The following is a 13,479-nucleotide window of genomic DNA, read 5'->3' as shown; positions in this document are numbered from 1 at the left end:
TTCAATTACAGTTGAAAATGTGTTTCCTTTACGACTCTGATTTTGTCCCAGCCCTACAAAATCCACTTTAAAAAAAAGTCAGATCAGTGTAAAAGTTCGTAGTAATTCCATCAAGGGAGAAAAAAGTTTTAAGGAATGAGAAACAGTGTGTGTGTGTGTGTGTGAGAGAGAGAGAAAGATTCTTGGAGGGTTTTTTTTACCCATTTCTTTTCTTTCAACATATCAGAGGCAAAATGATTCAGTCCCATAAACAGAGCTATTAAGTAACAGGGACCACAGAGAAAGACGCTTCCCATAAGCTTGGATTTGCAAGAGTTTGTAACTTATTTTACAAAACAGAAATATACAGTAAGTTAATTCATAGCAAATCTCCCTTTGAAAGCATTGAGAGCAGGATCAGGTCCAGTTTTCTTGAATAAAGTGTAGGAGCAAAGAAATAAATTCTTAAATCAAATAACCAGAATAGTCTGGGGTTACATTACAATGAAAGGAGAGGGGAAAATAGCTGATATATCATTTTGAATATATAGTTCAAAAGCAAAGTTTGTATTCAGAGTCAGACACATTTATCCTGGGATTATTGGATCATTTTGCAGTTAATAATTCACACAGGGAATAAATGTCTCCTAGGAGATATCAAAGAACAAGGGAGATGGAATTCGAGTGACAGAAGCTCACTTACCTGATACACCCTGGAAATAAGCTTTGGAACAGTTTTGAGCTCTCTCTGGTGTTCACAGGTTTTCTAAAATCCTCATCCATTCTCCTCTAGTTAGTTTACATTGTCAGTGACTCGTTCAGCGATGAGACTGCAAAATTAATTCTTGGTAAGAAATTACAGAGACAAAGAGCTGAATCCTGGTCTTTCCTTCTGTATTTCTGCCAAAATGGTGTTTATTTTTTGTTGGACGCTGAAGTGAAATGTGTCTCTGTCAATGCCTTCACCAAGCTAGAAAGAGAAAGTAGAAAAGGAACTGGAAAGTTATGATGATTTCAGTCCGTCTCATACCCTGATTATCGTTTGGCGATAAGGATCCTCTCCCAAAGAAGTCCCCCTAGCATGCCAGTGTTAGTGGCAGTAGAGTCAGACATCCAAGTGTCCCAGTCTGGCAGAAGGCAATGAGATTTCTGAAGAGGCTCGGCTTCCTGCTTCTCAAGAACTGGTAAATACTGTCATAATAACCATTATATTTTTCATCTCATGCTCCAAATGGAAACTCACCTTTTAATTACTTAAGCAACAAGCAAACTTTGTACTGCTACATTGGAGTTTCTGGTGAAGCCAGTGTCTTTATTGCTGTAAGGTTGAAGTTTAAAGTCCAACCCATCTCTATTCTCAGATAGGAGTCAAACAGGGATCAAACTGCGTTAGTTGATTCTAGGTTCTGATTGGTCAGCAGACATAGTGTTCTCCTTGTGACAGGATCCCCATGGTACAACCTGGAACTGGGGTACTGCTGTGCCCCCTTAACTCTCCAGGCTGGGCTGTCTCTCACAATGCTTTGCTAGTGACAAGCAGTAAACCCATCCAGGCTCTTTTATCACTCTGCACAACAGCATGTGGAGCCCCACACCCATCTAGATTGTCTGAATGCTCCCAGAGCCACTCACAAATCACACAGAGAAAGGCACCAGCCAATTCCCCCCAGCTCCCAAGCCGTACACCCCAGAGCTGTACTGTCTTGCCCTGGTCAGAAGCCTGACCAGTGTACGTTTTTTACCCAGTCCGCCCCACCTTCAACATGGAGAAGACACACGCTAGCCTTTGTAAACTGAGCAGAGGTTTCCCAAGCACTGGAACCAAAACACACTGTTTTAGGTAAAATATAAAACAGATTTATTAACTACAGAAAGATAAATTTTAAGAGATTATCAGTGGTAGGCATAAAAGTTCAGGGACAATTACCAAAGAAAATAAAAGGTAAGCGCACAATCTAAATCTTAAACCTTATTACACTCGGCAGTATTTAGATCAAGCAATTTTCTCACCACACTGGATGTTACAGTTCTTAATACACAGGCTTGTCTCTCAAGCCTGGGACCAGCCTCCTCAACTGAAGTCTTCATCTTCTCAGCTCATAGGTGCCAACTTTCTAATGTGCCGTGGGGTGCTCCCCCTGGCTCTGCCCCAGGTCCTGCCCCCTCTCCGGTCCTTCCCTCAAGGCTCCACCTCCACCCTGCTTCTTCCTGCCCCATTTCACCCCTTCCCATGAGCACACCCTGCCCTTGCTCCCCCCTCCCTCCAAGCGCCTCCCGCATGCCACGGAACAGCTGATCCATGGCGGGTGGAAGGCGATGGGAGGGAAGAGGACGCACTGATGGGGGGGCTGCCGGTGGGTGCTCAGCACCCCATCATTCCTTTCCATGGGTGCTCCAGCCCTGGAGCACCCACGGAGTCAGTGCCTATGTCTCAGTTTTCTTGTTGCTTCCAGTGTAGGTGGGGGAGGAGAAAGGCAAAAGCATGATGCCACTGTTCCCTATTTTATATCTTTAGTCCATGTGCCAAGAAGACACTTGCCCAGACATGGCCTGGTGGGCTTTGCGAGTCACAGGGTTGAGCAATCCCCCTGGCGTGGTCTTGTGCAACTCAGTCATGGGGTTGAGAAGTCCCCACTGTGTGGTGCTTGCACAACTGTCACTGAATTACAGCTCCCCTGTTGACTAGTGGTCGTTTAACACCCTCCTGGGTGGGGACCATGACCTTTATAGTAGAGACTCTGAAATTCAGAGCATATTTCAGTAACAACCATACAGCAAAATCTCATCACTTCATATACACTAACTATATACATATTTGGACAGAATAACGGGTTTCAGCATATCATGACCTTCCATATGATATCTTACATGGCATGCTTGTGTGAAATATCACAACCATATATGAATAATGAATGTGAGGGTTACAGGGTGCTATTTTGAGGTACGGTGTGTCACACTCCTGTCTAAGTTATCACCACAGGTTACTGAATCCATGAATCACAACCCTCCATGTTCTCTTTATTCCTTTACAAGTGGACAGTGCATTCATGGGGTCAGACCCAGACAATCACAGTGCAATATTTGTAGAGGGATATGCAATGGTTTCCCATCATGTCAACAAGACTTGAAACAGCACGGAAGCCATGACTGTATGGATCTAGTTATTAGAGAGACAAGGTGGATGAGGTCATCTCTTTTATTGACAGGGCTGGCTCTAACTATTTTGCCACCCCAGGCAAAAAAGAAGAGCGCCGCCCCGCCATAACACCCCCCTCCCCCCGCGGCGCCAGGCCGGCCAAACCCCTGCGCCCCCCCCCCGAGCACCGCTCCGCACCGCGCCGCCCAAACCCCCGGAGCGCCGGGCCGGGCCGCCCAAGGCCCCACCCCCAGCGCCACGCTGCCAAAACACCCCCCGCGCTGCCTGGCCGAAACAAAAACACCGCGAGCGCCCCCCGCCACCCCAACATTGGCCGCCCCTTCTAAGGTGCCATGCCAAGCACGTGCTTGGTTGGCTGGTGTCTGGAGCCGGCCCTGTTTATTGGACCAACTTCTGTCGGTGAGAGAGAGAAGCTTTTGAGATGCACAGTGCTGGGAAAGGTACTCAGAGGTCATGGCTAAATGCAAGGTGGAACAGATTGTTTAGTCTAAATAGTTAGCACATATACGGGACCATTCAAGGTAGAGTGGCCTGTCAACACCTCTGCAGTCATAGGACAAAGGGGGCGGGAGTGAGTTACAGATTTTTGTAATGAGCCATAAATCCAGTGTATCTGTTCAGTCCATGATTTTTAGTGTCTAGCAGACTCGATTTACAAAATGCTCCCTGCTGGTGGACAGTTTTCAACTTCTTCTCAAAGTCCCAAACCCTAACTAACTTAGGCTTTGTCTACACTAGAACTTTTGTCAGTCAGGAGTATGAAAAAACACCCCTCAACTGACAAAATGTTACCAACAAAAAGCACGAGATGCTCTCCCAGCGACAGAGCTACTGCTGCTCATTTTTGCGGGTGATGTTATTTTGCCAGCAGAAGAGCTCTTTCCTGCCAGCAAAGAGCGGCTACACGGGAAACACAGCTGTGCCGCTGTAAGGTCTGTAGTGTAGACATAGACTAATGCTGTGTCCCTGCCACCCCCACATCTGCCTGTCCCCAGCACAGCTATTATTTCTACCCCCTGCCCAGTCCCCACATCTGCCTCGCACGGCCTCTCTTCTCCTCCTGCAGCTTCAGGGGTTGTTCACCCCGCTCCCCCTCCCATCCCTAGTGCTTCCAGGGGCCATAGAGATGAGGAGACAGAGGTATAAGGGAATCCTCCAGGGTCCCAGAGACTGGGATGACTGAAGCTAGAGAAGTTGTCTTTTTTATTCCCAGTGGGCTATTCCCATCATGTCTCAGCAACACCGTCTGAGCTGAGATCCCCAGAGTCCTCCTGGACCATAGAAAGCAGTTCTCAAACAGGGGTCCAAGGTGCCCTGAGGGTAGGGTTACCATATTTAAACATTAAAAAAAGAGGACACTCCATGGGCGCTGGCCCCGCCCCTTCCCCACCCCGGCCCCGCCCCAACTCCGCCCCTTCCCCGCCCCAACTCCGCCCCCTCCCCTGAGCACCCCGCATTCCCCCTCCTCTCTCCCAGCCATGCGAAACAGGAGCCCGGGAGGGGAAGCGCCCGGCCGGGGGCGCAGGGTCTGGAGGTCTGGGGGCTGCCCGGCAAACCATGAAGCCGGTAGCGCTCGGGCAGCTCCGCTCTTCAGCTGCACAGAGCTGAGGTGTCTGGGGGGAGTTGCAGGCAGATTCCCCCGCGGTGGTGGCGGTGGCGGCGGCAGCTGCACTAAGGTTGGTGTCAGGAGTGTTTGTGTGACTTCAGCTTGGGATTGCCTCACTGTTTAATAGTTTTATTTTTAGGGCTGTGTGCGCTATGGTCTCTGTTGGTTTGGTTAGTAACTTTGGCTACAATCTCATGAAGATGTTTTCTCTGGAATTTTCTCATAATTTAAAGACAATCTCCACCTACAATCTCACCCTGTCTGTGTGCTCCTAGGGGTTCCCCTGTTTTTGTCTCCAGTGCAGACAGCAGAATGTCTGGAGGGGGAAAGGATAAGAGTGGTGAGATTTCAGGCTTTAATATTTATAACAGCATCACCACTCTGAACTCCTAGAACTGTGTTTTAATTATGACAGAGGAACAGAGTGAGAGGCACAGGGACTCACTCAGATATTTAATATAAACTAACCTGAAACCTTCTATTTCCTCTCTCATTCAGGCGTCTCCCAGAAATGGAACCAACATCCTTGCAGCCTCACAACAATCCCAGGACAGACAATCTGTAAGAGAGATTTACTTTTCCCCTCCTCATCCCCTCCCACCCTTCAGACCCCAGTTGGTTTGTCTTATTCACTTACTGCATTTTGTCGTAACCTAGACCCAGATCATGCAAAGACTTTGGCATAAAAGTAACTTTACCCACTTTGGTCCCTTTGACTCTAACGGGATGTTCAGAGATTGTGGCCAGGTCCACACTAACCCCCCACTTCGAACTAAGGTACGCAACTTCAGCTACGTTACTAATGTAGCTGAAGTCGAAGTACCTTAGTTCGAACTTACCGCGGGTCCAGACGCGGCAGGCAGGCTCCCCCGTCGATGCCGCGTACTCCTCTCGCCTAGCTGGAGTACCGGCGTCGACGGCGAGCACTTCCGGGATCGATTTATCGCGTCTAAAGAAGACGCGATAAATCGATCCCAGAAGATCGATTGCTTGCCGCCGAACCAGTGGGTAAGTGTAGACATACCCTGTGAAATCCTGGCTCATATTGTGAGCTGTTGGGTCTGTTTACTCAGCGTCTCTACAGAGAGCAGCACGACGGGGCCTTGTCCTCCATAGGCAGAAACAGGAATAATACTAAAATAATTTTATCCATGTGGAAATTGAGACGGGGGAAGGTTGGCTCCATGGGCCAGATTCACCCCTATACTTGTAAAAGGAGAGAGGCTGGAGATTTGTAGCCATCAGTCACACTTCTTCATTCTGCTGCTATTTCATGTTTGATTCCCCACCCCTCCATGGAGAAGAACATCAGACCAAGGAGTTGGTTAGTAGCAGGTGACCAGGCCACCTGACTCTGTAGCATCCCAGCATCATCTCCACAGGATGGCCAAGCCTTTTCACAGTCCATTGTCTTTGCTGATGGGCCATCAAGCCCTGTCTGGCTTTTCCATTGTAGTCCCTGAAGTGTCAGCAGTTGGAGTGACATAAAACAACAAATATGAAATACAGATACACAGGCCAGTATTCCTAACTTCATTTACAAAAAGGATACATGCATACAAATGGGATAATCATATTCAGTAAATCATACCCTTTCCAATGATATCTTACATGACCCATCTTGCATAAAGTATATCTCAGTTATGTCATACTCAGATCATAAGCATATTTTCATAAAGCATATGGAATATTATGTTACATCTTAAATCAAAGTCTAATAAGTTCTCATGCAGCATTGTTCTTACTGTGACTATTGGTAAATTTTTCATTATCAGCAATGGACATATTTTGTCATGGTCTTTGTATGTACAGTGAAATCAACGGTTACAGACATCTACCAATAAAGTCTAATTCTTCCAAGTCTAGTAATATTAAATTCCAAGGACAAAATCTTGGTTAAGCTGGTATCAGTGTCTCATAGGCCCGATTCTCATGTACACTAAGGCTGCTCTGGCTCAGTGTAAAGGAGCTGCAGTGTCACCAACACTCATGATTTTATAATAAGTCTTATGCTATTTGGTGTGTGTGTTAAAGCCCCAGCTCCTGGAAGCATGTGATGAGGTGAGACTCTTGGCTTTTGTTTCCTAAACAAAGGAAGTTTCTAGCTTTCTTGATTGCAGAGGAAAACTTAATAATATGATCCAAGTGCAGCCTAAAGGTCTGAGAAGCCAGATGGCAAATAGAAAGAACCCAACATTTATTATTAATTATTATTTTTAAGTCTCATGGTTTTTAAGGCAATCTCATCATTTCAGGGGTTCTGACTAATGATTTTTAAAAGTTTGGAGTTGGTAATACTGTGAGAATTCAGGCCTTAACTCTCTATTCACTACCCACAGAAAGCCCCCTAATTTAGTGCCATGATTTATCTAAAACAGCACAGTCAACAGAAAGGGAACTAAATAAAGAGGACAAGGTGTGGGAATGCTCAGGGAGCTGGGCTGTGGGCCCAAGCAGCAAATGAGCACAGCCTCCCTGGATTGGGGGTGAAGTAAAGAGAGAAATTAGAATGTTCATTTTTATATTTAGGTCCTTAGAGCCTTTGCTGGAGAAGACAGGCCTGAAAACATAAACTCATCAATATCCATGCAGTATTGCCAGCACCACATAATCAAAAATCATGAGGTTGGTTGAAGGAACCATGACGGGTTTTCTTGTAAAACATTGTTTGTTTGTTTCTGAGCATTCAGGATTCACTCCAGTCACATTCTCAACCTTTCCTACTCAAGAAACTGAGAGCAAGAAACTGAGAGCAAGAAACTGACCTTTATTAAAGTGAGAGCTGAGATTGTCTCATAATCACAGGATTCCAGGAGCTGGGGCATTAAGAGAAACAGCAGTTAGAGAAAGAGTCAGTGTGAAATCACTTCTAGCTATTGCAGATCCTTATCTGCCCCCCATCACTGCACTGTCTGAGCACCTCACAAACTTCAATCAGGGCCGGATTAACTTTTTGTGGGCCCGGTGCCAAACATATTTGTGGGCCCCACTGGGGAATGATTGTAAAAGACAGGAGATCGACACAGAAATTGTCTTTGACACAGCACATAGCTGCACAGGTTTTATTAACAATAGCTACACAAAGTGGTTTGGTTGAGTAAGTTACATTAATACTTACTATGTAATATACAAATTACTTATCTGAAGCAAGACTAGTATGAAGAATGATACTGTACATAAAATGTATGAAAGTTTTCTTCAGATTTTTCAACGTGACTTTACTGCAGCAAACGTTTCAATTAAACTAGAGCAGTCTATCGAGTTTACCATCTCCGATTCAATGGATAACAGAGTAAGACTGTTAAGTTTTCTTGAACCACTGTAGCACGTAAAGCACTTTTTATCCTTTTTAAATGTGAAAAAGACCTTTCACCACTGTAGTTTGAGACTGGTAGTATCAGGTAAATGCGTAGTGCAACAAAGACATTTGGAAAGGCAGTTTGCAAATTATGCATGTTCATTATGGTCAGCACTTGCAGTGGTGTAGGCAGAGCTTGTGATAATGGCTTGGAGGCAAGCTGCTTTACAGGTGAGCACCACTGTACCCATTCTTCAAAGATCTCTTCATTGAGGTCACCTGAATAGAATTCAATTAATCTTCTGAGAGACTCTTTAACAGCAGTACTGTCAAGGTCACCTGTTAAAAAACAGAAACGGTTGCTTATTTCTGAATATGCATGAACTCTTCTGTTGAGTTGGCTGACAAGTGAATCAATTATGGTGTAGAATGATTCAACTTTGAACTTCTCTTCCTCTGTCAGCACAACAGCAGGTTCTTCACTATCATCAGCCATACGCTTTGGATGACGTTGCCGCTTTACCTGAAAGTTAGCTGTAGAACTTAAAGACATTGCAGATTCATGGTATTCCTCAAAACTATTCCATTGTGCTGCCACAAACTCAGATAGTGACTTCAGCAGCATCCCAGCTGTGCCTAAGTCCATTGTTTCAGACTGCAGAAGTTGACTTGTTTTGTTTACTCTTGTAAGAATTCTACTCCAAAATGTTGTCATAAATGCAGTCTCCAAATGATCCATGGTTTCAACTAATGAGTTTGCCTCTGCTCGTTTTTCATTGTTCTGCACAGTATCTGCACCAAAAGCCTGAAGCACGGATTTATAGCTTTTCTAGTTGCATGATAAACTGCGAAGTGCATCCGCTCGAGCGGACCACCTTGTGTCACTAAGGAGCTTTGGGAGAAGTTCTCTCTTACTGGCCTCAGATGTCTCCTCTTTCAGAGAATCTCACAACAGGCCCCAGCGATAAGTTGAACCTGAGAAAAAAAACATACAGTTTTTGGACAAATCCAAAAAATTTAATTGCATCAGTGCATGACTCTGCAGCTGCAATACCACATAGATGTAGTGAGTGGGTCATGCATGGGATGTGCACTGCTTTCTCATGGACTGCAATTACCCGAGCTTGCACACCAGAATAAATGCCAGATATGTTACTAGCATTGTTGTATGTTTGACCTCTGCAGTCCTTTAGGTTTATATTTAGTTCATTACTTAGGGTTTCACTGATGACATTAAACAGATGAAGACCTGTATGTGATGTAACTGGAACAAAATTCAAGAAGCATTCTACAGGTGTGCGGTTATTCAGCACATAGTGCACAGTAAATGTCAGCTGATCAGTATGGCTAATATCCGGTGTGGAATCAACACTGAAGGAAAAATCCTTAGCCAATTTTAGCTCATCCACAATGTCCTGCTTTACCTTGTTAGCCATGAGCTTGATGAACTCTTCAGATTGTTGATGAAATATGCCCAATGGCCTCTGATGGGATGTTAGATGGGGTGGGATCTGAGTTACTACAGTGAATTCTTTCCTGGGTGTCTGGCTGGTGAGTCTTGCCCACATGCTCAGGGTTTAGCTGATCACCATATTTGGGGTCGGGAAGGAATTTTCCCCCAGGGCAGATTGGCAGAGGCCCTGGGGGTTTTTTTGCCTTCCTCTGTAGCGTGGGGCACGGGTCACTTGCTGGAGGATTCTCTGCACCTTGAAGTCTTTAAACCATGATTTGAGGACTTCAGTGGCTCAGATATAGGTTAGGGATTTGTTACAGGAGTGAGTGGGTGAGATTCTGTGGCCTGTGTTGTGCAGGAGGTCGGACTAGATGATCATAATGGTCCCTTCTGACCTTAAAGTCTATGATTCTATGATAGATATGATGTTGTGCCCTGACCAGCATTCCCATATTTGTTGATGTGGCAGGCCAGGAAAGAATCAAACTGTGCTAAGAGCTCTAAACAGCCAAGGAAGTTGCCATTATTAAGACTGCAAAAGGTTTCATTAGACCCTCTCAGTACCAGACCTCCTGTTGTCAGAAATTTTATTGTTGCTACGACTCGCTTCAACACTTCTGTCCAGTAATTTCTTTCTTTAATAGAGCCACCTACTATATGTTTATCAAGGGTTTGAGTTTTTGATAAACGCATTACATAAGTGGTGAGAGCTTGTTGGTGTTCAGGAGAACTTTCATGTTCACCAAGTCTGCCAATGTGAGCCCATGAATCAAACTCTCTCATAGCTAGTGCAGATGTGCTGTTCGGAGGAAACAATTTGCACACAAAACAGAAGACACAGCCAGTTGATGGTGAGTATATGAGCCAGAGCCTTTCAATAATTTGGGGACACCTAGTTGAAGGCTGTATCACAGTTTCCTAAAATAATTAACATGTCACTATTAATGCATGTTCTCCAACATTTTTGATGAATACAGGCACATTTGTGGGGCATTAAGAGAGTAAGGGGATCATAGTATAGTAGCAAGCAACCTGGAATGAACATTTTTACATTCAGATAGATACAACAAAAACCTGTTTCTTTCAATTGTCTCACAAAATTAATAGTTAAGTCAACCCCTGCTGGAAAGAGTTGATCTCATAAAATGACTCAAGTAATGTATAGATTTTTAAAAGCATAAGAAATTTATAATTAACTTGTTCTGCCCTTATGTTGTCTTGATGACATTGCATATTTTCCATCACTAGCAGGATTTCGGCAGAAATCGGGGCCCACGTCTATGCAGTACTGTTGGGTGAAAGCATCAACAGTCCAGAAGGCAGCATCGGAGGAGGGTAATTGTACTGATGTGTTTTGCAGCAGCTGTTCTTTATTTGGTGAATTTCATCAGAAGAAAGAGCCTGTTCTTCAGAGCCATGATCAATGTCGGCTGGACCTGTCGTTATACTAGTTTGATTAATTACACACTCATCATCATTACTAGTAGTATTAATATCATCAGTGGGAGTCTATATTAGTGAAGTAGCTGCTTATATGATGCATTTTTGCATTCTTATCTTCAACTTCTGCTTTACGCCTCCGTTTTTGAGCACCACTTAAAAGTTTTTTCATCATTATTTTCTTTATCACTTGGATTTGTTTGTTCTCCTATGTTTATAGAATCCTGCTTTGCACCTCACCTGCACCTGCCGTATATTATAGTGCGTACATATGCCACTGACACCATGTGCCTTCCCATAAATCACTGCAGGGGAGGAAAAGAAAATGAAAGGGTTGGATGGGCAGAGGGCTCAGGGCTGCAGATCAGGAGTGAGGGGCACTGGCAGAGTGTGGGGAGGAGTCCAGGGCTTGGCCTGTAGGAGGCTGCCCAGGTTGGTCCCCAGAGCGAGGCAGGGTCTGGGGGCAAGAGCACTGCGGGGCATGGGGGGAGGATTAGTCCCTGCTGACTGGAGCAAGGCAGGGGCCAGAGAGGGGTAAACAGGATCCCTCCCTGCCCCTGCCCACATAGAGCGGGTACCTACTTCTCCCTGGTAGTTCTAGCCCATTCTCTTCCTCTCTCTGCACTGAGCTGCCCCTCCTCCCACAGCAGCAGGACAGGTTCTTTTCCAGCCCTCTGGGGTGGGTGTTGGGAGTGGGAGGAGCGGAGGCTAATGTGGTTACTCCTATAACCGAACTTTTAGTTTCCAGTCAGCACTGCTAACCGGACACTCAGGTCCAGTTTTCTACTGGGGTTTCCAGTCTAAAACTGGATACCTGGCAACAGGGCTGCCAGAAAAGCCTGAGGGGGGAGGGGCAAGCAATCATTTTTAAAAGCGAGAGGGCTAAGCCTTAAGCGGGGGGAGAGGGGAAACAAGCGGTGGGTGGGCTAGGGAGTGCAGAGGAGCTAGTGGGCAGGGCCATGTCTGCTGTACTGCCCAGGTAGGTTGGAGACAGTCTGTGAGGATCAGTTGACACCTTATCCCCAGCCCAGGTGACGTGACAGCCAGTGGTGGATTTAGAGTTAGTGGGGCCCCCCAGCCCTGTGCTCAGCTTCATTTTGGGGCCCCTACTTGGTACCCAGCCAAGAAAAAGAACATTCTCTCTTATCTCCCCCCCATCCCCGTTTGTCTTTCTTTTTTCTTCATCCTCCTCCTATAAGTAATAGCAAGTAAATGAAAATAAAGTGAGGTACCTTGATTGTTCTTGTAGTCTAACTTATTTTTCCACAGACCACTTGAAAATCACTGAGGGTCTCGATGGACCACTTAATGATCTTTCCAAATATTGTTTGTACTGTGTACCGTTAGCTAACTATTGTAAAGCATTTTGGATAAGAATGCTTTATAAAAAAAATGTAAAAAAATGTTGGGGTGCGGGGTCTGGCCAGGAGCTAGGGTGAGGGAGGGGGTTCAGGGTTGGGGCAGGAGGTTGGGGTGTGGCGCGCTTACCTGGGGCAGCTCCCATTTGGTGCTCAGGGTGGGGGTGGGGATGTGGGGGGGGGTACAGGAGTCAGGGCATGGGGTGTGGGGGGCTGGGTATGTGTGGGAGGTGCAGGAGTCAGGGCAGGGGGCGTGGGGGGTGCAGGAGTCAGGGCAGGGGGTTGGGGGGGCTAGGTATGTGTGGGAGTGCAGGAGTCAGGGCAGGGGGTGTGGGGGGGCTAGGTATGTGTGGGACTGCAGGAGTCAGGGCAGGGGGTGTGTGAGGGGGTGCAGAGGGTCAGAGCGGTATGAGGGGGGTGCAGGGGTCAGGGCATGGCTGGGGGTATGGGCTGGGGTTGTGGGGGTGCTCACGGCATGGGGCTGGAGGGGGTATGCTCCGATTCCACCCCTTTCCCCAAGGTCCTGCCCCCACTCCTTCTCTGCCTCCTCAAAAGGTAAGGAACAAAACTTAAGTCTGTAGATAGTCTCTCTGAGCTGCAGCTGCATTCACTTCTCAGCAAACCCACAGACAAGTAACTGGTGTATGCAATATTCTATTTCTGCCAATAAATCCATAGTAATGCAAAGTTTATAGGCCAATTCTTCAGCTGGCGTTTAAGTCTTTGGAGCTTTGCTGATTTACGGCTTAGCCTCGCCCTATTGCTGTGCAGAGAAGACCCGGACCTGCTGATAGTGGGGAGCCAGGGCAGTGCCTTCCCAGCTGATGTTACTGAGCATGCTCATTGCAAGCCAAGCAGCAAATCTCAGGGGGGAATGGGGCAGCACATGGCTCCATTTCTTTGTCCCCCTCCCACCCACACACAGTGCCTCTGCTGCTGTGAGATGGGGAAGTGTTGTTACCTACATTTTAGAAAAGAGAAAATCAGGCCCAGACAGAATAAGTGACTTGCCTGACTTCACACAGGGCAGGGAATGGAACTTGGGTCTGCTCAGGGTAACGTAGCGCCTTCGCTACTGGGCAAACCTTTCCCTCTGCAGCCAGAACCTGGGATAATAGGAGAAGGGGATGGACAGATGCACATGTAAGCGGGGGAATGGTCCCGCTATTGTGGGGAACTTTCCGGGCT

General features: G+C 46.4%; 1 protein-coding gene across 1 annotated transcript in view; it reads right to left on the bottom strand.

Moving 5' to 3' along the window:
- The window catches only part of LOC112125023 (zinc finger protein RFP-like), a 40,486-nt gene that overhangs the window by 15,423 nt on the left and 11,584 nt on the right, over positions 1-13,479 (bottom strand). The window contains exon 6 of the mRNA XM_024223484.2: positions 4,999-5,058. Coding sequence (XP_024079252.1) covers positions 4,999-5,058 — 60 coding nt within the window. The remainder of the gene's footprint in view (positions 1-4,998; positions 5,059-13,479) is intronic.

Source organism: Terrapene carolina, unplaced genomic scaffold (genome assembly GCF_002925995.2).
Source record: "Terrapene carolina triunguis isolate 2854851 unplaced genomic scaffold, T_m_triunguis-2.0 Scaffold26241, whole genome shotgun sequence".
Classification (NCBI taxonomy): Eukaryota; Metazoa; Chordata; order Testudines; family Emydidae; genus Terrapene; species Terrapene triunguis.
This window is presented reverse-complemented; position numbering and strand designations above follow the sequence as displayed.